At 35.3% G+C, this 23,275-nt stretch overlaps 1 protein-coding gene across 2 annotated transcripts in view; it reads left to right on the top strand.

The window, feature by feature from the left end:
- The window catches only part of WASL (WASP like actin nucleation promoting factor), a 71,766-nt gene that overhangs the window by 17,437 nt on the left and 31,054 nt on the right, over positions 1-23,275 (top strand). For both annotated transcript variants that reach the window (XM_054564263.1, XM_054564262.1), the window contains exons 2-4: positions 16,397-16,531; positions 18,572-18,658; positions 19,870-19,966. In XM_054564263.1, the coding sequence (XP_054420238.1) occupies positions 16,397-16,531; positions 18,572-18,658; positions 19,870-19,966 (319 nt within the window). The remainder of the gene's footprint in view (positions 1-16,396; positions 16,532-18,571; positions 18,659-19,869; positions 19,967-23,275) is intronic.

The raw sequence follows: 23,275 nt of genomic DNA, 5'->3' as shown, positions 1-23,275 counted from the left end.
AATGTGCATATTGGCTACTAGGAAGTTTGAATTTGCTTATGTTTTTCACACTTTATTTCTATTGTACAGTGCAAATTTAGCAATTTGCAAAGTAATATGACATAAGTAGAAATCATCTATATAAATCCCATCACCCAAAACTGACTGACATTTTTGTCTATATCATTCTGGGATTGTTCTGCATGAACTACTGAATAATAAATGTATACATGTGCTTACTCTCAGTAAACATAACCTCTGCAAGCACAGGCATTACTTTTTTATTGATACTATTTCATTCAGTAAGTATATCATTTTCAGTGGGTACAGACGGATATACCAGTTCACCTGGGATGGACAGCATCACTACTCTTGTGCTTGGGGCCATTATTAAGTAAAATAAGGGTTATTTGAATTCAAGCCCTGTGATACTACGACAGTTGACCTGAAAAGCAAAATGGCTACTTAGTGACTAATGGGCAGCTAGTGCATAGAGCGTGGATGTGCTGGACAAAGGGATGATTTATATCCTGGTGTGATGAAGCTAAAATGAAAGTGGTATATTTGGGCTTCTGCAGATTATTTGGCTGCTCTAACACATACTGAGTTTATAGCAGGAGAAGATAGTGAAAGTTAATTGCCTCAGGTTAAGAAAAGGCTTGAATCCTTGCCAAAGAGTTTGGACCTTATTCTCATCAAATAGGAACCTATTGTTAACCTCAAAATATAAACACCTTTCAAAGTAAGAGGCAGCAAGCATCTATTTGAGATCAGTAAAACAGTTATTTGGGAAAGTACTAATTCATGCAGAAGCCCAAATCGTGTTCAAATTAGGAAACAAAGGCAATAGGTATTTATGAGAAAGGGAAGAGCAATTACATCAGTTGAAGGAGGGCATTTCTCTTGGTACAGATATCATAACATAATAATGTTAATTCTAAACAATGTTTTTAATATTCAGTCCAGTAGTCCTCAGTCAAGTTCTATAAGTACTTTCTTGTTATCTTTGCAAGTAGCTTTTTGGTACACAATGTTGCTTTAGGCCCATTCCAGAGGTTATTTCACCCTGTTTCACCATTCCAAAGATTCGAGGCATAATACATGGATGATGGTTCTGCTGGAATAGTGGCTCCAGCTCCATTTTAAAGTGGCTCTGTTTATATTGTTGTTTTCATTATTATGTTTTAAAGTATGAATCTATATATTAAAAGATAATTGTCAAGAAGAACTTATGGAAAATAAAATAGAGACAGAATGTCCTTTTATGTTGTTATACTTCAGGCCAAAGGAGGGTGTAAATTTCAGGTCTCATTTATACAGTTGTATACAATAGTATATAGTGAAAAAATATGTCCTTATTGATTTTCATTGAGCTCTCACAGGTATTAAAATATACGTAATATAAGTATAATATCAATAAAGGGGTGAGCCAAAGTAGGTTTACAATTGTGAGTATGCAGAACAGTTTATTCTTGTATTATTTTTGTATTAAAACTGTAAACCTACTTTTGCCTACCCCATATTTACTCTAAAAATGTGTACGTTGAGGTTCTTTTATTTCCTTTCTGTTATGTTTTTTTGTTTGTTTGTTTTTTGAGAGGGAAGGGTACAAGTAACAGAAACTAGTTCTGGCACTGGCTTGAGCAAAAAGGAATTTATTGACTACCAAATGATTGCATGGAACCCAAAACAGAATTGACAGTAGTGCTTTAGGAACAACAGGAGGCTAGGAAGCTCTGAGAACAACAGCAGGCCTCGTGGAACTTTTCTTAACTCCAGTTATCTCTTCCCCAAACCACTCAGTCCTGTGAACAAGTTTGGAAATCTAAATTCCCAGGAAAGAATGTTGGTTGACTAAACTTTGGAACAGAAGCTTGTTCCTGGAGAGAGGCATCAGGTCTCTAACATTAGAAGTATTAGGGGTAGGAGACATATATTGCCTGGTATGTAGTTTTATCATGTGTCTAAAAGCTAGTTAAAATCCTATTAAGATATAGTATATGATTATTTATTTGTTCTCACTGACCTAAACCTGCTTTAGATGCCATTGTTAAAAATATTTACTGCTATAGTGAGGTACTTTTTTAGTTCCAGCTCCAATACCAGATTTGCAGACAGTGAAGGTATAATGGTGCCTTTGTATTTTTGGAAACTTAGGATTTTTTTTCCTGTTGTTTTTTTTTTAATTCACTTGCTGAAAACAGAGGAACTACTACAGTTCTCTAATTACAGTCAGCCCTCCATATTCAAAGGTTCTGCATTCACTGATACAGAGAGCTAACTAAGGGACTTAAGCATCAAAGGATTTTGGTGTCTGTGTGGGACCACATCACCCTGGAACCAACCCCCATGGATATGGAGGGATATCTATACTGGTTACTGTAAGCTAGTACTAGAGCTTTAAAATGATCACTTGGAAATAATATAACAACTGATAAATCTAATAATATGAATATCATAATTAACATTCAGTGCATAGAGTACCAAGAAATTTTCAGAGCATTTTACATGTATTAACTAATTTAATCTTTATAATAACCCAAACTAAACTTAATAATATTATCCCCATTTCACAGATGGAGAAATTGAAAAGGAAGTTAATCGCTTAAACTCACAGAGCTAATAAGTGGTAGAATCCATCCCAGCGTCAGTGCTTTCGGTCCTCACAGTATTCTTCCCTGGGACCTCCCTGACTTTCTGCCCTCACCGTGTCCCCAGTCAGAATTCAAGGCTCCCTTCTTAGCCTTCCCACAACACTTTATTTCTGCTTTCATGTTGGTGATTATGTCATACTTTGTTATAGCTATTTTAAAATACATTTTTATATCTCCCTACTACATTTCCCCCTTTAAGATGGGGACCTTACTTAATTATCTATTTTCAGTACATAGTAAATATTTCCTAAATTGAATTTAATGTCCTATTCAAATTTAGTTTATGTTACCCATTTTGTGAATGAATATGATTTTGTTAATTCTTTTTATTATGGATAAGATTCCTTTGTCTGATGATCCCAACTTTGTCCTACCATGACCCTATAAATACCACATCTTGTTCTGAGAAGGTGTTTGTATAAAATCTCTTCTCTAGGACTTTCCAGAGCAGCACTGTCCAATAGAAATTTTTATGGTGATGTACATATTCTGCATCTGTGCTGTCTAAAGTAGTAGCCACCTGTGGCTATTGAGCATCTCAAATGTGACTACTGTTGCCAAGGAACTGAATTTCCAGCTTTAAATTTAAATAACTGTGTGTTACTAGTTACTACCTCATTAGACAGTGCAGCTCTGCAGAGCAGAAGGAAGAGTCCACAGCCTCTCAGCACCCACCCAATTGGCCACACAGATATGGACTTACCTGGAAAGGACAGTAAGTAACATCATAAAAGGTCTCCTTGACTCAAAGCGAATTAGTTCCCAAATAATTTACACATTAAAAAACAGAGAACATTCAAGTTATTAAATGAATACATGGGATCTAAGATTCACCCTTTCCATTTAAAGAGAACATCATTGACTTGTTTTGGTCTTTCCAGTGCATAATGTAATTTTATAGAATTGGTGGTGGTATATAAAATCCTCATATTCCCTCTTCACCCCCAAGTTCATGATTTATTGATGGTAAAAAATAACATTTTCTACCTTTTATTTTAATGTAGTTTAGTTTCCTTGTTCCTTTGTGGGTGTTGCAACCAAACATATAATTATGTGTATTTATTCAATTTTAGTAATAATAACAAGTTATAAGTGTTCATGCATTTTGAATAAAAATTACCTTCTGAAACTAGCAATATTGAGCTTTCTGAGAAAATATATGAAACCTGATTTATTAAATGTTACTTTTCACATTATTGACTAGATAATTATTAATGTTTTACACTACAATTTTAAGTCTGCAATTGTGAATAAAGTGCTAATCTTTTTTTTAAATTATCACATTTATCCATTTTTCCAGAAATGTGACCAAAATCATTCTTTAAAAAAAAAAATTGCTTTCATTTATGACATAGTCCCTCTCTTCTATTAACAGGATATTTCTGTACATGTATAATATAATTTTCTTTATAGTTCCACACATCTCCCATTTAATTTACCCTTTTATCCTATTTACTTGCTAATATTTTTCCCTGTATTTTTACTGTTGACACTATTGCAGGTATCCCTATTCTTCCTCCCACTCCCACAGTATTCCTGTGCTCCCACCCCTCAATCCCCTTTCCCTCTGGCTATCACCACACTGTTGTCTGTGTCCGTGGGTTATACATATACATTCTTTGGCTAATCCCTTAAAAACAACTCTAGAAAGGTTCTTGCCTCCCCCCTCCTTTTTTTCCCTGTCTTAATCCTTATGCATAATGTATGGGAGAGTCTCAAGTGTTCTACCTAATGTCCTCAGCCAGGTTGTACGTTGAATTTAAACTTACTTTCAGATTAGCCTTATCTTTGTATGTCCTTCCCCCACCTTTATTGTACATATGAAAGTTAAGCAAATGTGTTTATACATAATATGCACACACATTCCTGTGTCTTTAAAAGCTTAGATAATATGAGTTGCTACATATAGAATAACATGTATAGAAGACACAGCCAACTGAATTTTAAACTTGCTTAATCATGTGTAAGAGTCAAAAGACTCAAAGGACAGTTTGTGAAAGAAAGAATAGACTTTGATATTCATTACAGACATAGGCTACAGTTGCCAAAGTTTACTTTATTACTTTATGCCTTTAGACACTGTAGTATGCTATTTCCAGCAATGTTCACATTTAATTTTTAAAGGGAAACATTTAAAAACTACTAGAAATTCTTCCTGGGTTACAGTTCCTAGATCAGAAAGAATTTTTTTTCCCCCCTCCCAGACTCATAATGTGACTTGTATTGATCTTTTTCTTTCTTTTAGGTGTGTATTTCTCAAGTCAGTATTTACTCTTTTGAAAAGCTAAAGTATTTACCTGGTTGAAAAATCAAAAAATATTTAAAACAATTGAAAAGTTTCTCTTCCATCTTGTCCTACCTTTGCCCACTTCTTCCTTCCCTGACAAAGCACATGCACACAAACACAACCACTAGCAGCCAGCGGTTTCTAGTTTTCTGTGTCCCGTTCAAAAGGGCTTTTATGCATATTTAGGTAAATGCAAAGTGTGTATTCTTGTTCCTGCTTTTGTGCATAAATATTAGCATAGTATACTTTTCATTTTACATCTTGCTTTTTTTCTCTTATAACAAAGTATCTTGAGGATTTTTAAATTATTACTTAAAGAGCCTCTTCATTCTCTCTCTTTTTTTGCAGCTGTATAGTATTCTTTTGTATAGCTGAACTGTGGTTTAACTGAGCAGGTATTTCTCTTGATGATTTAGAAAATTCCACTTTCCTGAGTAATTTTGGATCATTTTAAGCTTCTAACAATTTGAATTAATAAATGTAGGATTTGAAACATTTTAATGGTTTTGATAGAAGTCTTTTGAAAAATGTGCTGCTTCTTTACCCTGGTTTAGTTAAATAAGCACATTACTGAACTTACTTTAATTCACATCTGCACTAGATCACCTATGTGAACATTTTGGGTACCATATATTTTTTTTATATTGTATTTCCTCCAAAGTCCATTGGCACTGTGAGATGCAAATTGCCTTATCCTGCTGTATCTTTTGTGTTTATTCATTTTGACCATGGTGAGACTTAACTTTTAGGGCTATTGTCAGCCAGTTATAGCTCCTTTCACACTGTATAGTATCTCTATGTAATATTTCTCACCCCTGCTAATTATCAGAAACTTACACCTCAGTATTTTGTAGGTTTGTTACTATTCCACGTAGGCAGCATCGTTTGAGCAATGCCTATGTTTTCTAAGTACATGGGCTGGACTGCAGAGAACTTAGGGCAGCTGTGCTGTGGAGCCACTCAACTGGGCTTCTTTCCAAGAGAGTTGTTATTAGTATCTGTGTGTATCTGTGTGTCCTAATGGGGAAACCCATGTACTAGCTGTACCAGATATCATACTTTTTCCTATTCCAAGCTTTTTGGGTTTTTTCCAACACATTTTAAATTTCTCAGCAGGTTTCCTTCTTGTCAACTTTGTGATGGTATATTTCATCTTATGCTAAAGAGCAGTTCCTGTTTGTTTAAAAAAAAGTTTAACTCAACCATTTGTGTAGTTTGAGAGAACCTAATTATCTGAAGTCTACTGACTTTTTTGAAGCAACTTTTTTGCTAAGACTTAGTGAAAAGAAGAACTGCTTCCTCTGATTTTGGTGACTGAAGCTGACCAAAGTGTCTTATTAGTCAAGCTCATGTTGTTAATCCTTTTTTTTGGGGGGGGGGGGGTCAAGGAGGGGGGAATCCCATAGGTGAAAACTGAGGTTTGTAAGGTGCCCAGTGTTAGTCAACTAAGAGGATGCTAAGAGATGGAGCATGGAATTCAAATGGAAGATTGGAATCTGAGAGAGGATAATGAGTTAGAGAAAGGCTGTCCCGTGTGTCTTCAGAATGGAATGAGACAGTTGAGAATGAGGCTGCACTTGCGTGTTTTTTTCTTACTAGGAACGCATTATTTCTCCCATCATTTTGCTGCTGTTCTGCACTGATCAGACCACATGCAAAATATCATCTACGTCAATTGTCAAGGATATCCCGACTGATAAGGAATTCATAAATAAGGTCAGATGAGGAAGGATCAAAATAAATTTCTGCTGAAAGAGTTGTTGGGGGGGGATACATCCCTGTGGAAGTAAAAAATATTATTGCCACTACACAGAAATAAGTATGCTCTAATTAGTGGAATAGTATAAATCTTTAGATTTGCATTATTGTAGCTACAGTACCTAGCACTGTGTTTATTACACAACAAATGCTCAACAGATATTTAAGTGAATGATTAAAGAATAAAATACCTGTAAGTGGAAATTGCCAGGAAAACGGGTTTAAGTTCAGTATTAAAAATTTTCCAACTGAACTGCACAACAGTAAGATAGTTTTTTTCCCCCTCAAGTTGTGAGCCCTGCATTACTGCACACATTCAGGCAAAAGCTCTGTAATAATTTATTAAGAATGTAATATGAAGGATTCTTAACATTGGATAGAAGATTGAGTATAAAGGAACCCACACACACATACACACATGCTCAGCCACAGTTTTCTTAAGTGGGTAAGGTCATTGTATGTGAAAAAGTTATTACATTCAGTTTGGTTTGGGAAAAGGAATATATTGATTTAGATGGTCCTTTTTCTTTATTTAGAGACAAAATTTTGTTGCTGTAACTGATGTATCATTTTCCCACCCCACAGTAAGTTTAATCCATGTTTTCTGGTCTGGAGCTTACACTATTTGGAGGCACTGTTTTAAAAAAAGAATCCAAAATTAAGTATAAAAATGAATGTTTATTTAGTATAAAAAAGATCACAACAAATAAAAAGTTGAGAAACATCACTGAATCCAAAAAATAGCTTACTACTTATTACAACTTACTACTATTAACACAATTGCTTCATGTTTTTTTTCCTACCTATTTTTGCTACATATTCTTGAATCACCTTTTTACATGACAGTAGTTTTATATTTTCTATAGAGAATCTTTCATCTTGCCTGAGGCTTGACAAACTATGGCCCATAGACCAAATCCAGCCTGCTTGTTTTTGTAAATAAAGTTTTATGGAAACATAAGCACCTCCAAATTATCTACAGCTGCTCGTATACCCCATAGCAGCAGAATGAAAAAACACACACAAAGCCAAAATATAAAGTGTCTGGCACTTTAGAGAACAAGACTCTGCTCTAGTACATTTGATCAGAATTTGTTTTTTATTATCAGTAGCTGTAAAACTGAAAGGAATTTTTTTAATCCAGTTACTGGTAATGACATCTGTAATTCCCTTCACTTTGCTTAGAGGGTGCCTCTTGTCTGGGGAATACTCCAGCTCTTTGATCTCAATTGCCTGAAAAACTGCCCCTTCCTCTCAAGTGCCTCTGAAGTCTGTCCGTGGTATGCCACGCCTAGTAGGAAGCTTGGCAGCGCTCGTTTAGTTCCCTGATTTTCCACCATTGTGCCATGGCACACTGGTGTGCCGCAAGAATTTTTAAAACGTGCAATACCTGACTAATCAGGGCAGTGACCTCTTTTCCCTTAGACTGTCAAATAAAAAGTAACAACAGCCATCCTGTGAAATCAGTCAAAATTAACACCAATTTATTTGTTAGATTGGCCAAAAATATATTTTTTGTTGTGCTACAGAATTTTAGTAATTAGTTTTTATGTGCTATGAGATGAAAAAGGTTGAAAATCACTGGTTTAGGTCCTTTTCCTTACAGTTAAAGATTGGGTCTATATTATGTGGTCCAAGAGGGGACAGGCTATTATTGCAGGGACTGGGCAGATGGAGAAGTGTAGTGCATCCTTGGTGGAAGTTACATTGTCGCCTTAGGGCATAGCTAGAGACAAGTGCCTTGGCATGAAGCTGATACTGCCACTACCTCATGTATCCCCAGAGGAGAACAAGCCAAGCCTTGCAAGGGGGTCTTCCAAGTAAAGGGCCCTGAAATTGACTTAATGGTAAATCTACCTGTGCTGCCAGGACAGGTAAGTTTCATCATTTGAAGTTTATTCACATACACTAGCAATCCTCTATTTTCCACCACCACCATAGTCAACCTTCCTCTTCCTTCCCCCAGAGTAGGTAAGAAACTTAAATCAAATGGGATCAGGAGAGGAATAAAATTTTATTAAGGGCGTATAGTTCTTGGAGAATCTTTTAGATGAGATAGGACAAAATTATGACAAATTAGGGACTGGGATGAATCAATGAGTAATATATGGCAAATATAAAACGAGCAGTTGAAGTGAAGGGACTGGATTACATGCTCATTCAGTTTATGGTAACATGGTTATCAGATGGTATTTGGCTCTAGGATTCAGTAATACCCAAATCCTGTCAGTGATCAAAGTACCTACTTTTCCATACTCTCATTCCGAACAGTTACTTGCACAGGCAAACGGTAAAAGAATATGTGTGTGTGTGTGTGTGTGTGTGTGTGTGTGTGTGTGTGTGTGTGTGTGTGTGTATTTAATTGTTTTCATTGCTGCTGCTACTATTATCAAGGCTTGGGTCTCAGCCAGTAATGTTAAACTTTGGTGAGCTGAGGTGTGGGAATCCTAGGGGAGCTCCTTCTCACCTTCATTCCCTGAAAATTCAAACCCAAGCTGCAGGCTTTATCACATTTCAGCTGATCTTGTAAGAGAGAGGCAGAGAAAAGTGAAAAAGAGGAAAGAGAAGAAAAACTCCTTTTAAACAGGTCCACTTAAGCTTCACAGAAGGGAGAGGCAGAAAAGAGCAAGCCATACCTCTGCGCTACCCTATAAACAATGTCCTTACCTTCTTACCAACATGACCCAGCCTATAAAGAGATCACCTTTATCTGTATATGATAGTCCTTCAAACAGAAAATTAAGAATACCTTTTGTAGTTTTAAAACCTATACAATTGTTTGCAGGTAATTTACAATTTTCTAAATGTATGAATTTAAATCACAGGCATTATATGATGAGACTGATGTATGGCTGTGAGTGATTTAGTGAGTGAGCCTACCCTGTTGCCAAGCACATACTTTTTAGCAAGGCTTTTGGATATGAAATAATGGTTCCAAAAAAGAGTAATGAGAGTGTACTCTAAAACTTTTATGATTTCTAGTTTAAAAGTTTTGGTAACTTAACTGGTAATTTTAAACATATGTCCAATGGAATATTGGAATAGAATGGAGGAAGGAACTAGAATCATCTATTATATTATTGCTCATTGTTTTTTAGTCTACTTAACAATCCTGTGCGTCTGTTAATTTATAGCCTCAAACAAACCACCTCAAAACTTCATGACTTAAAGGAGTATCAATTTTTTTTTAATCACAATTTCGTGGATTGACTTGGTGGTTAGTCTGTTCTTTCACTTAGGCTCACGCATGTAAATGAGCTGCCTTTAGGGACCTGGCCTCAGCAAGGATAGGTAGGATGACTGTGACTCTGCTTTCCATGTGGTCTTTCATGCCAAGTTTTAGGGCAGCACTTCCAAGAGGGCAAGCCAGAACATGCAAGCTTCTGCTTAGATTTCCTGAGATCCTATTGATTAAAGCAAGTAATTTGGCTGAACAAACTCAGGGCTAGTGGGAGAGGAGAGTGTACAAGCACTTGGTTACTGAGAGGCATTAAGAATCATTACAGGAATGATATACCACTGTACCATATCTCCAAACAAGGTTTCCAAACTATAGGTCGTTGTTTATATCTCTGTAAACCACACAGGTGGTCCATGTTTGATGTGACTTTAAGTCTGTAACTTCGTTCCATGCCACTAATCTCTTTCTCCTCCTCCACCCTACACAGCACCCAAAACTCCCCAGCATTTCCCCTTGGTTGGGTGTTTATTGATGTGCCTACCTAGAATGTTGTCTTCCCTCAATTTTGCTCACCAGGCATCCCTTTTCATCCTTCAGGTACATTGTCACTTTAGGGAAGCCTTCCCACTCTAGGTGGGTTTTACATTTTCCTTGCATACTCTTTATTTTTCCGTTACAGCATTAGTAATAGTTACTAATGCCTGCTCATTATAATACATGTTTCAGCGGGATTGTGTGTAATTGATTTTGTGTTCAACTCCACTTCTTTCACCCAACTTCACTTTCATTTCTTATAATGCTGTGTGCATAGTTGTCACTCAGTAAACGTTTGGTGAATGAATATGCCTGGCACAGTAGTTTTCTTAAATAACTACTAAAACCTAAAAGATTATTTGTGCTTGTTTTCCAAGACAGCAGCTGTTTTCTATCTAGCTCCATTTCCCTTCACTGTTGGAATTGTTTGTTACTTAAGGCTTTTGTCCTCTTCCTCTTCCAGTCCTCCAGCTTTGCTTTTTAAAAAGATAATCCATTAGTGTGGCCTCCTCTGTTTTTGATGTATTCTTCTTTTAATCTCTACCTTTATCTTTTTCTTGCTTTTTCTGCTTATTTCTCATTGTGGAAATTACCAGGTGATAAATATTCCTTCTTTACAGACTGAATTGTTTGTGTTTTCTTTTCCTGGATAATTTTCAGTAGTATTCTCCACTTAGGAGTTTTGTTTTTATATTTTAAATTGCTGGGTTTTATCTTGGGTTTTTTTCCCCCCTTAGGTTGACATGTAACTAAGGTGTTAGACTTTGTTTAGGAAATTGCTCCTTGAGATCTCTGCATAATAAAGTAATTATAAGAATTCCAACAATTTTTTTTTACCGTTATTATAATTCCTTTTATAATGTCATATCAGAATTCCATATTCAGGATAATAATGGGACATTTCATGTGAGTACTTTATTAGATCATCTAAGAACATATTACAAGATTAGCGTTTAGATGAGAAAACTTAGGATGGATGTTCCCAGAATAGGTTTTAGAAATTTGGGGACATACACCATATACACACAAACACATACACAAGCTGAAGTGTTTTGGCAATTAACCTAGGCCCTTATAATCATAAAACACTTTATATATTAAGTTTGCCAAAAATTTCATTTAGTTTTTTTCCATAAAATAAAGACACATTTTTCATTTTCACCAATAACTTTATTGATTTGGGTATTTTGAGTATGTTAGCTTTCTCCTACTATTGGCTTCTAAGTGGGTAGAGGCCAGGGGGGCTGCTAAACACCTCCCATTGCATAAGAATGCTCCACAGCGAAGAACTATTTGGCCAGAATGTCAGTTGTACCAGGAAACTTTGCGAACCACTTTTGACATGTTCGGTCAGTCACAGCACCTTCTCCATACACTGCACAAACCTTTTCTCGCATTTCAGTTGTATCTTTACCTTTCTTGAAATAATAAAGCATAATATGTCAAAAATGTTGCATATTTTCTTCCATTTTCAATAATATTAAAATTGCTGCACAAAAATTCACCAATTTTGGTTCTTTTTTTAACTGCACACTGATATGACAGCTGTCACAATACAATTTAAGAAAAGTGTTTTGAATGAAGTTAAAGACAATTAAGCACGACTAAAACCATCATACAGAAAAAACATAATGGACTTTTTGGCCAACCCAATATTAAGTCATCTGATTTTTATTTTCACATTCAGATATTTTGGATATTCATTGAAATTATATCTTAAAAAATTATTTCCCTTAACAATGGTATATTTTTATTGGATTACTAAAACAGTAATTCTTGCAGACAGTTACTTAGTATTAAGCCATTTTAATACTTGTGGGCAGTTGATTTTCAAGCAAGGATCTACAAATCCTGGTATTTTCCAGTCTTTGACCTTTCATTAGCTGATTCTATAATAAAGAACCTCTATTTCTCTAATGAAATCTTATTTAGACCTGTTATTTAATGTCCCTGTTTGGAAAATATGAAAGGGATTTTAACTGTAGAAGTGGTGGATGTTTGTGATTTCTTACTCAGGATGAGTTCCTTTTACGCAAGTGGGTGTACATAGAGAGGGAATGGGAGGAAGTGGCAGTGTTCTTAGTTTTGGGTCATTGTGGCAGTGGCTAATATATGTGGAGATAACAGTGGCTATGAGAGAGCCGCCTTCCCAAGACTGTGTTGGCTGTGGACGGAGACTGTCTTAATTTTAGTGAATCATTTGTGCTTTAAAATTGGTTCATTTCAAAATAATTTCATACAGAAAGTTTGCAAATAATGCACAAAGAACTCTTATACATTCTTAACCTCGATTTGTTAAATGTTTATGGCATTTTACCATGGTTCTCTCTCCATATATATACACATACTTTTTTATGAGTCTCTTGAGAGTAGGTTGCTGATATTATGCACCTTTATAATACTACAGGGTATGTATCCTAAAATCAAAGTCATTCTCTTATTATCATAATCAGAATCAGAAAATGCAGTTTTAATTTAACAAATATTTGCTTACTTGGGACAAAGGTGTAATGAAAGTATAGGCTTGGAAAACTTTTAGGTGCTTAAGGGAATTAAAGTGTATTTAATAGGTAATAAGTTAATACAGAAAATTATTCTGTTTTAGAATATGATGTGATGTAACTAGATTTGTATACAAGACACATGAAAAGGTATTTTAGAAACACGAAGGGAAAACAGACAGTAATTTCAACTTAGGGCATCAGGGAAATACTTCTTGGCTGGTGCAGAGTCAACCCAGGGGAGGTAAAAGCCCTGCCCAAGGACAGTGGGATGGGTTCCCATCCCGGAATTCATCCTCCATCTTAATTTGCCCTTGGCAGTGAAAGTTCTGAAGATGAATGTGTTACTGCAATAACAACTGTGATAACAGGATGTGTAAAATAGTCTGTACTTCCACAAAACTTGATATAGCACTGTTTTTCCTTTTAATTAACCAATTTTAAGCCTGACATTGTAGAACTAATAAGTAGATCTTTCCAATGTGCTTGTTCTTAGGCTGTTTTTCAAGAATACCTTCTTGATTATGAAGGACAAAGTAATGGAGTTGGTTAGCTGTAATTACTTTAAAGGAATGGAAGGAATGCTTTTAAAAACTTAATTAAGCCACTGTCAATCCAGAGTTGAAGGGATAGTCACTGTTTTTATTTCTAGCATTTTTATATTAAATTTTATGTGTGTAAGCTGTTCTTGCATTATCATTATTTTGAATTAATCAGAAAAGTCCTTATAAGGTGCTATGGTATATAATTTTCAGACTTTGCCAGTTTAGATAAGGAGTGAAATCAACATACTTAGACTGACAGAAGGCATAGCAAAATTTTGAAAATCCAGTTACTGAAAATTGCTTATGATTAGTTGAGTTCTTTAATATTAAAATTTTATAAACTGTTTTAGAATAAGGTTATAATGTCCACTATGATTGTGTAGAAAATTGTAAAACTGTTTCTTGAGTCTCTATTTCTTAAGCATATATTTTAAGGATTTGTTTTAAATTTATATTAATGTTTAAATGTGAATTTTTTAGTTTTGGGAATTTTTTAAGTTCATATAACATCTAGACAGTGTTTTACATTGTTAATATCTGGTCTTATGGCAAGGGGATTTCCATCATCGAAGTACAGGCTCTTTTAATAACACATTTTTTTTCTTTTGCAAGCTATTCTTGTTTTCTGGTTAAAAAGGAAAATAGAAGGATTTTTAGATCTCTTTAATGGTGTCTAGTTTCCTAATTGTTTTTCTTTATAGAAATGAATGCATTTTGGCAGCACCGTAGTCAAATGTGGCTGTAATTTATAGGAATTTTCTTTAAGAAACAAATTTTCTCATCTGATTTTTTAATTTTTCAGTCTCATCTCTTACATCATTGGGTAATTTTTCTGAAGTTTCTAATCCTAGGATTTAGGGTTAGAGAGCCTGTGGAGCTGCCATGCGGAGACTGTGTAATTGGGAAGAGCCCAGTTTGTTTTGAGCAGACCAAAGCCATAACCACATTCTTCAATCTCCTTTTTTAAACCCAATGTCCTAGTTTCTAAGCTATCTTTACAATTTTTTAATCGCTCTTGTGGACATTTTCCTGCAGTTTTGTGTCCTGTTAATGACTGCGAAATTCAGAGATGAGTTTGGTCTGCAAAAGTTAAAAACATAACATGGAAAACTGATATCTGGGAAGGTCTTTATGAAATTTCAATCCCTAACAGTATACTGATCTTAATTTTTGAGTGTGTTATTAGTAAAAAAAGATTTGTGTATATAATAGTTATTTGCAATCCTCTCATCAAAATGGGGAGGGGGGATTCCCTAGGCATAGCTAAGTAACCCAAAACTACATTATCTCAAAATCTTAATGTAGTCTATTTTTTATTACAATGTTCAATATTCATGGGATTGTTGTACCATGACTATTTAATCATATGTTATTTTTGGGTATTTAATGACCTTCTGTTTAAAAAACATAACTAATGTATACTCATGTAAATATTTTGTCTTTTTTACACATTAAAATACATGTTAGGTTATATTTTAAATTATTTCTAGTTTAGGAATGAAGTTATTGAATCAGAAAACTATCATTATTTTTATGGATTTGTAGATTCTGTACCAGTATATGTGCGTACCACTCTTAAAGAAACTAAGATCAGCCCTGGCTGGTGTGGCTCAGTGGATTGAGTTCCAGATTGCAAATCAGAGGTTGCCAGTTTGATTCCCAGTCAGGGCACATGCCTGGGATGTGGGCCAGGTTCGCCTTGGGGGCATGCAAGAGGCAACCACACATTGAGGTTTCTCTCTTTCTCCCTCCCTTCCCCTCTCTGAAAAAATACATGAATTTTTTAAAAAAAGAAACTTAAGATCAAATAGTTACATTCTAGATTATAATATAAAATAATTTAGAGTTAAATGAAAGTTTGCATTATTTTGTGATAGTCATGATAGAGGTGGCAACATGGTGAACTAGAAAATCTGAATGCTTTAGAAGGGGTGTCCAACCTTTTGGTATCTCTGGGCCACACTGGAAGAAGAGGAGCTGTCTTGGGCCACAGATTAAATGCACTGTGACACATAATCACAAAAAACATCTCATCATGTTTTAAGTGAATTTACGACTTTGTGTTGGGCCACATTCATAGCCATCCTAGGTTGCATGTGGCCCACAGGCCATGAGTTGGACACCCCTGCAGGGTATCCATTTCGTGTAATGAATGAGCTTCTCTCCTATGCATCCAAAAGGATACTAGTTAGATATATCCTTGAAAATTGGAGCAGCAAATCATTTTTCATATCTTCAGTAACTTTCAAGCTGTGTGGCCATGTGCAAACCACTTAAAATCTCTTGCCCCTGTTTTATTGTCTTAAAAAAGATGTTAGAACCTTTCTTTAAGCATGATATGTTCAGAGTGTCCAATGCTATAATTAGTAACCACATAGCATGCCTTCAAGTTTGACTTAGTACCTATACTAAAGTGGTTAACTGCTATATTGAAATCAGCCTTTACTAATACTACTACTAAATTGCTTGAATGTTCACTTATTGGAAAACAGTTTATTATAGGGAGTAAGAATGTAGGATTTGAATTCACAGACTATCTGCATTGGAACTTCAGTTTTGCCACTTAAGTTTGCAATATTGGCAAATTATTTATCCTCTTTAAAGCTGAATTTCTCAACCATAAAATGAGGACATAATAGTAATAAAAATTAAATGAAGTTATATTTGAAAGTGCTTAGCACATTTCAAGAATCAGCATTAGCTTTCAATAATTATTTTTAGTATAGCTATTGTGTATTTATTACTGCATAAGAAATTGCTTCAAAAGTAGTTACTTAAAATAATAATGACTTTATTATCGGTTTGGATTTTTTTTCTGTGAGTCAGGAATTCAGGAGCAGTTTAGCTGGGTTGTTCTGGTTGGTGGCTCTCATGAGGCGGCAGTCAAGATGTCAGCAGGGACTTAGTCAGTTGAATGTTATTTTGAACCTAATGGCTATACATTTTATATATTGCAGACTATGTCTTCAGCAGTGGTACAGTTATATGCAGCAGATCGGAATTGTATGTGGTCAAAGAAGTGCAGTGGTGTTGCTTGTCTTGTTAAGGACAATCCACAGAGATCTTATTTTTTAAGAATATATGATATCAAGGTGAGTTTTGTTTTGCTTCCCCTTTAAACTGTAGGTGATTAGGTTTTCTACCTCAATTATAATTTAGTATATATTTATCCCATATGTAATATGTAAATTATACTTTAATTAATATTACAAGAATGAAGCTTGGGTTTTGGTACTGAAGCATGGGCACTGAAGCCAAATGGGAACATGTCCTAAGCCAGAACATAAGTAGTTCCCTACTTTATCTTTCTACTGCCTTTATTTATTTTAAGCCGTTGGGTCTTAGGTTTTCCCCACGTTCTCTTCTTTTCCAGTGGTACTATTTTATTCCATCCTGTCTATTACAGACTAGCATATATAGTCCTTTTAAGGAACTACAAAAATATATTTTAGTTTGGTATGTACTGTCTTTTACTTCAGCCCAGGTTTAAAGCATTATACAGTCTCTGTTAATAATGTATTTTTGCTACCCATTTTTCCTTACGTTCTTTCTTAGCATAGGTATGTTCAGATTTTTATAGCTTCATATCCCTCACTCTGAATCATAAATCCACATTGTTCTAGTTCAGATGCCTTTTGTCAGGTATTCATCCTTTATAGTTTTTATAAAAGTAGTTCTCCTTTTGCTGAGATGAAGTTTCCACTTATATTTGAAAACCTGTTTCATAGTAAGCCTCTCTAGTATCTGTATGTGGTAGTATGTTTAATGGGATTATAATTACAGAAAACTGAAACTTACTTTGAACTCCTACCTGATACTTACGGTCAGATAGATTGTAGTCAAACTTTTTGCTTCTCTGGGCCCCAGCTTATTTCCTTGTAAAACAGGATAACCATCTGGGCCTGTTGCAAAGTATTTCCCCAGGATTAAATGAGATTTAAGTTACTGCACTTTATAAAGTAGTTCTTCTTAACATTCACATCCCCATACCCTAAGACAGCTGAGAGATGTGGCATACCCTTGTTACTAACAGTGGCTTACTATGGCAGTGATTCTGGGGACTGGGGAAACACAGGCGTAGTTTGAAAGAAATCTCTAAGTCCTTTGACAAACAGGGTGGGGCAAAAGTAGGTTTACCGTTGTCTGTATGAAAATAATAATAAATAATACAAGAATAAACTATGTTTTGCTTACAACTGTAAATCAACTTTTGCCCCACCCTGTATTTCTCATCACCAGTGAGAAGCACTGGATAGAAATGGAACACACATACAACTCCACTGAGAAAAAAGGAATTTGCTTATAGTGGCCATAATCTATGTACAGTGTTTTGTGAATATTTTAAAATTGTGGTGTAGGTATAACCTTGCATTTTCAAATTGGGCAGTGATTATATATCTCTAACCACTTATTTTCAATTGTAGATAACATCATTGCTGAATACTTGCAATTAGCCATCTTTGGTATTAAGGTTAATTATATTTCTTATACTAGGGCTGTAAATATGACAGTTACCTGTGGCTCTCTTAACCATACTTTAACCATGTGCATTCTAATCATTGGTTTCTTTCTGCATGTGATTGATACTACTTATACCAGTGTTTAATTGGGAGGCCACTCTGCAAAATTTGGGAATTCAAAGACTGTTAATGAGCAGCAGTACAGAAAAGGTATATTTGACACTCCAGCATCTGCAGAATTGAGAAAAAGAGCATGAAGTCTTCATGTAATATCTGAAAGCACAGTCTATAAATATTGTTGAAACTGTACATTGGTACCAGCGCATGTACAAAAGTGTCCTTTCTAACACTGTTCTAGTAATTGTTAGTTATGTAATTGAAAAAGTATAAATATATTTGGGGATGCTTGGCTTATAACATTATATCTTAGCATAATGATTTAAACACACCTTATATGTAGTTTTTATGAAAGAAACATTATCCATTGTTTACTGTTTTGTTACTAAGAAGTTACTGATTAAATTATATGATGTGTTATTTATTATGTATGTTTTATGCGTGTATGTAAAAGCTATTGTTGATATAAATAAGTCTCTTAATACTAGTCATCTGCTTTGTTTCATTCCTAGAGATTATCTTTTTGGTAACTCTTTTACTTTTACTTTTCTCTAGGATGGGAAATTATTGTGGGAACAGGAACTATACAATAACTTTGTATATAATAGTCCTAGAGGATATTTTCATACCTTTGCTGGAGATGTAAGTTGTATTTTTCTTTATTGCCCTGTTCAATGTAATTGCTTTAATATTTGCCTGTGGAAAGCATTTATGAGCTTTTTGTGTAAACATTGTATAAAAAATTATTTTACTTTTAAAAACTTCCTAGATATTATAGCTAAATCAGAAGAAATGGCTATGATTTTAAGGTCAAAAAGAAAATTTTTAAAAAGGACTGTAAATGTAATTTGCTATGTAGAAAAGAGGTTGATTTTTTTCTTAATATTATTTCTCTGTCTTTGGGTAGTTTAATTTCTCAGTGTGACTTTGGGCAAATAGATTAACCTCTGTGGGCTTAGTTTTCTTATGTATAAAAATAAGGTTTTAATTGTTTACTAATCCATGGTAATTTTTAAATATTAAATGTTTTATTACCATCCGAATTATTTTCTGAAAGAATAGGTCATGATCTAGAAGAGTGCTAAAATACAGCAAATGGGGGAGAAAACAATTTTTAAAATTTATTGCATATACTTGAGGAGAATATTAGAGGGATTTTTATACCATATTATTCACAGGGATTATCTGAGTAAATGGATTATAAATGAGTTTAATTATTTTTTGTTTTTCTATTTATATTTTGTAAATTTTCTACAATGAGAAAAAGAAGATTTAGATCAAATGATATATCTTTTCTGACAGTATTTTATTCTCTGTATGATTTTTCATATTTCTCTCGATAGAATATAATATATACATATATAAAAGTATGCATTAATTTCCATAATAAATATCAGTATGTTTCCATATTTTTAATAATTAACCTGAATTAAGGGTATAAGTTAAATAATGTATATAATTAAGCTGTAAAATAAAAACATAAACCAGTAAAGATTGAGTTGACCTGCATTTTACTAACTTTTCTAGTGTTTGTCTTTTCTAATCTGAATTATGTACAGAGCTCTACTGAAGGATCAAATTCAGTTTGCTATTTTGTTGTTGTTGAAGGCACTCAATTTAATATTTGAGTATCTGCCGTGATAGACAACTTTCTAATAGTAATCTTTTATTTTACCTTTTTATTTTTTGTCTTACTAAGTTATTCAGGTCGTAAAATGAGGTATCTGCTAAAAAAAATCAGGCTTTCCTTCTTCAGATATGTACCTCTGTTGAATATCAACTTTTTGGTTTTATAGAACTAAATTCATGTTTTTTTGTTGGTTTTTTTTTTTTTTTTTATGAAAATATTTTAGACTTGTCAAGTTGCTCTTAATTTTGCCAATGAAGAAGAAGCAAAAAAATTCCGAAAAGCAGTTACGGACTTGTTGAGTCGGCGACAAAGGAAATCTGGTAAACATTTATTTTTTAATTTCCTTGAAACAGGAGCTGGCAAACTAGGGCTTGCAGGACAAATCTGGTCCACTGCCTATTTTTGTAAGTAAAGGGGTTTTTTTGTAACATAACTATACTTATTGGGATATATATTGTCTATGACTGCTTTTTGTCACAGTGAAATTGGATAGTTATGACAAAAACTAAATGGCACAAAAAACCCAATATATTCACTGTCTGGCCATTTACCAAAAAAAGAAGTTGCTAATCCTTACCTTCAAAGGAATATTTTTATTAAGAATTAATATTTTTCAGATTTATTGAGGAACTCACTCAAATAACCTTTTTTAGAATTCCGTACATACTGACTTATAAATTTGCACTTTTATGGTATTATTTGTAACTTACATTTTTAAAAAATATTTTGTACTTTGTAAGCAGATACTTTAGGCAAACCTTGGAGCAAATAAATAAAGTTGCAAAAAAGATTTGTAAACATTGCCTTGTCTCTCTTTGTCCCTATAATTATAAATTAGGAAACAATGGGGATCATATTTAATGCATAAGACTCTGCTACTACATATAAAAAATTAGAAAATGACGCATTATAGTACAGAGCTTTCAATTTATTGGTATGGAACCATTTGACAACAGTGTGTCAGGCCTTTCTATTGTAAAGTAGAAGAGTGATTAAGAAATGTGAACCTCTCCAGAATCATCTTTTTTTTAATTATATTTTGTTGATTATGCTATTAGAATTGTCCCAATTTTTCCCTCTTTGCCACCCTCCGCCCAGCACCCCCCACTCCCTCAGGCAATGCCTACACCATTGTTCATGTCCATAGGTGATGCATGTAAGTTCTTTGGCTACTCCATTTCCTGTGCTGTACTTTACATCCCTGTGGCTACTCTGTTTAAGTACCCATTTGTACTTCTTAATCCCTCAGCTCTATACCCATTCCCCTACACTCTCCTCCCATCTGGCAAAAAGTGCTATTATCTATGATGCTGTCTCTCTTCTTGTTTGCTTAATTTGTTTTTTAGATTCAATTGTTGATAGGCATGTATTTATTGCCATTTTATTGTTCACAGTTTTGATCTTTTTCTTAAATAAGTCCCTTTAACACTTGATATAATAATGATTTGGTGATGATGAACTCCTTTAGTTGTTTTCTAGTCTTGGAAGCTCTGTATCTGCCTTTCAGTTCTAAATTATCGCTTTGCTGGGTAGAGCAGTCTTGGCTGTAGGTTCCTGCGTTTCATCACTTTGAATATTTCTTGCCATTCCCTTCCAGCCTGGAAAGTTTCTTTCAAGAAATCAGTGACAGTCTTATGGGAACCCTCCTGTAGGTAGTAACTTCTCTTGTTGCTTTTAAGATTCTCTCTTTATTTTTTACCTTTGGCATTTTAATTATGATGTGCCTTTGAGTGAGCCTCATTGCATCCACCTTATTTGGTACTCTCTGTGCTTCCTTTACTTGCATGTCTGTTTCCTTCACCAAATTAGGGAAGTTTTCTTTCATTATTTTTTAAAATAAATTTCCCATTTCTTGCTCTTTCTCTTCTCTTCCTGGCATCCCTTGGATGCGAATGTTGGAACACTTCAGGTTGTCCCAGAGGCTGCTTACACTATCCTCATTCTTTTTTTGGATTCTATTTTTCTACTTGTTTGTCTGATTGGTTATTTTTTGCTTCCTAATGTTACAAATCATTGCTTTGATTCTCAGCTTCATCCACTCTACTGTTGTTTCCCTGTAAATTATTCTTTATTTCAGTAAGCATATCCTTTATTTCTGACTGGATCTTTTTTATGCTGTTGAGGTCCTCACTTAGTTCCTTAAACATCGTTATAACCACTGTTTTGAACTTTGCATCTGATAGATTTCTTATCTCTATTTCGTTTAGTTCTTTTTCTGGAGTTTTCATCAGTTCTTTCATTTGAGCCATTTTTTTGGTCTCCTCATTTTGGCAGCCTCCCTGTGTTTATTTCTAAGTATTAGGAAGAGCTGCTTTGACTCTGTTTCTTGGTAGTGTGGCCTAATGTAGTATGTGTCCTATAGGGTCCAGGGGCAAAACCTCCCCTATCACCCAAGCTGGGTACTCAAGGTGCATCCTTCGTGTGGGTTTGAATACACCCTCCTCTTATGGTTGAACCTTGATTGCTGCTGGCAGATCAATGGGAGGGACTTAACCAGGCCAGTCAGATGCAAGGACTGACAGTGACCACTGTCCACCAACTTCCACTCCCTGTGGAGATGAGCTGTGCGGGGCAGGGGGTGGTTGTGCTCTGGCGTGCTCTGTAGCCGTCCACTGGGTGCGCAGGTGCTGGGGTTTCCTTGGTGGTGCAGGCCAAGGTCAGCCCCCACCTTTGTTTTGCCCGTGACCACGCTGCCCCGGCTATAAAGCAATCTGAGATGGCTGCTGATAGTGCTGTACCTGGGGCAACTTAGCAAGAGGTATGGGCACTTGGGGGCTCACTGAGGCCAGCTGTTGCTTTTTTAAAAGGATTTAGGAAATTGTGAAGTGTAAGCCAAGATCAGCTATTCATATGGAAAAGCCACTCTTAACAGCTGTAAGTTGGGTGGGATGGAGCCACAGGGGATCTAATATGGCAAATAGTATTAGCCAGGTGGATGGACATTCACACATGGCACCCATTTGCCAGCTCTGGCTCTATTGAGGGAGGGCTCAGAAAAGGGACAGTGGCCTCTGCCTGCCTTTCTGTTTGGGAGAAAGCTGTCCCCCAGTTCTCACCTTGATGCCAGACACTTCAGTTCTTTCCTGTGTGCCACTGATTCCTGTCAAGCTGCTACCCCAGTGCTAGAGCTCAGAGGGAGTGAGTTTGGGTAAGTCTGTGTATGGTTTCGTTAAGGGGAACTGCTTAGGACTCCAGAAATTTCTTCCATCGACTCAATCCTTGCTGGTTTTTGAAGCCAGAAGTTATGGGGACTTATCTTCCTGGCACTAGAACTTTGGGCTGGGGGGGCCTTGTGTGAAGCTGGTATTCCACTCCTAAAGATACCCCTCCAGGATTTTTATCCACCACATGTGGGTATCGGACCACCTCCTGCCAGTCTGGATGGATGTGGTTTCTTTAATTCTGAGGTTGTCAGACTTCCATTCAACTCAGCTTCTGACAGTTATGAGTGACAGTTTAATTGTAATTTTGATGTGGTTGTGGAAGGAGGCAAGCTGTGTTTTGCTTGTGCCGCCATCTGACTGGAAGTCCCCAGAATCATCATAAGCACATCAGTTGTAGGAGAAATAACAAATAGGAGTTTGTGAGTAAATAGATCCTCTACAAAACTAGCCATTCTTTTATACTCC

Source organism: Pteronotus mesoamericanus, unplaced genomic scaffold, assembly GCF_021234165.1.
Source record: "Pteronotus mesoamericanus isolate MK-2021 breed Mesoamerican mustached bat unplaced genomic scaffold, CSHL_Meso_final scaffold_85, whole genome shotgun sequence".
Taxonomy (NCBI): domain Eukaryota; kingdom Metazoa; phylum Chordata; class Mammalia; order Chiroptera; family Mormoopidae; genus Pteronotus; species Pteronotus mesoamericanus.
This window is presented reverse-complemented; position numbering and strand designations above follow the sequence as displayed.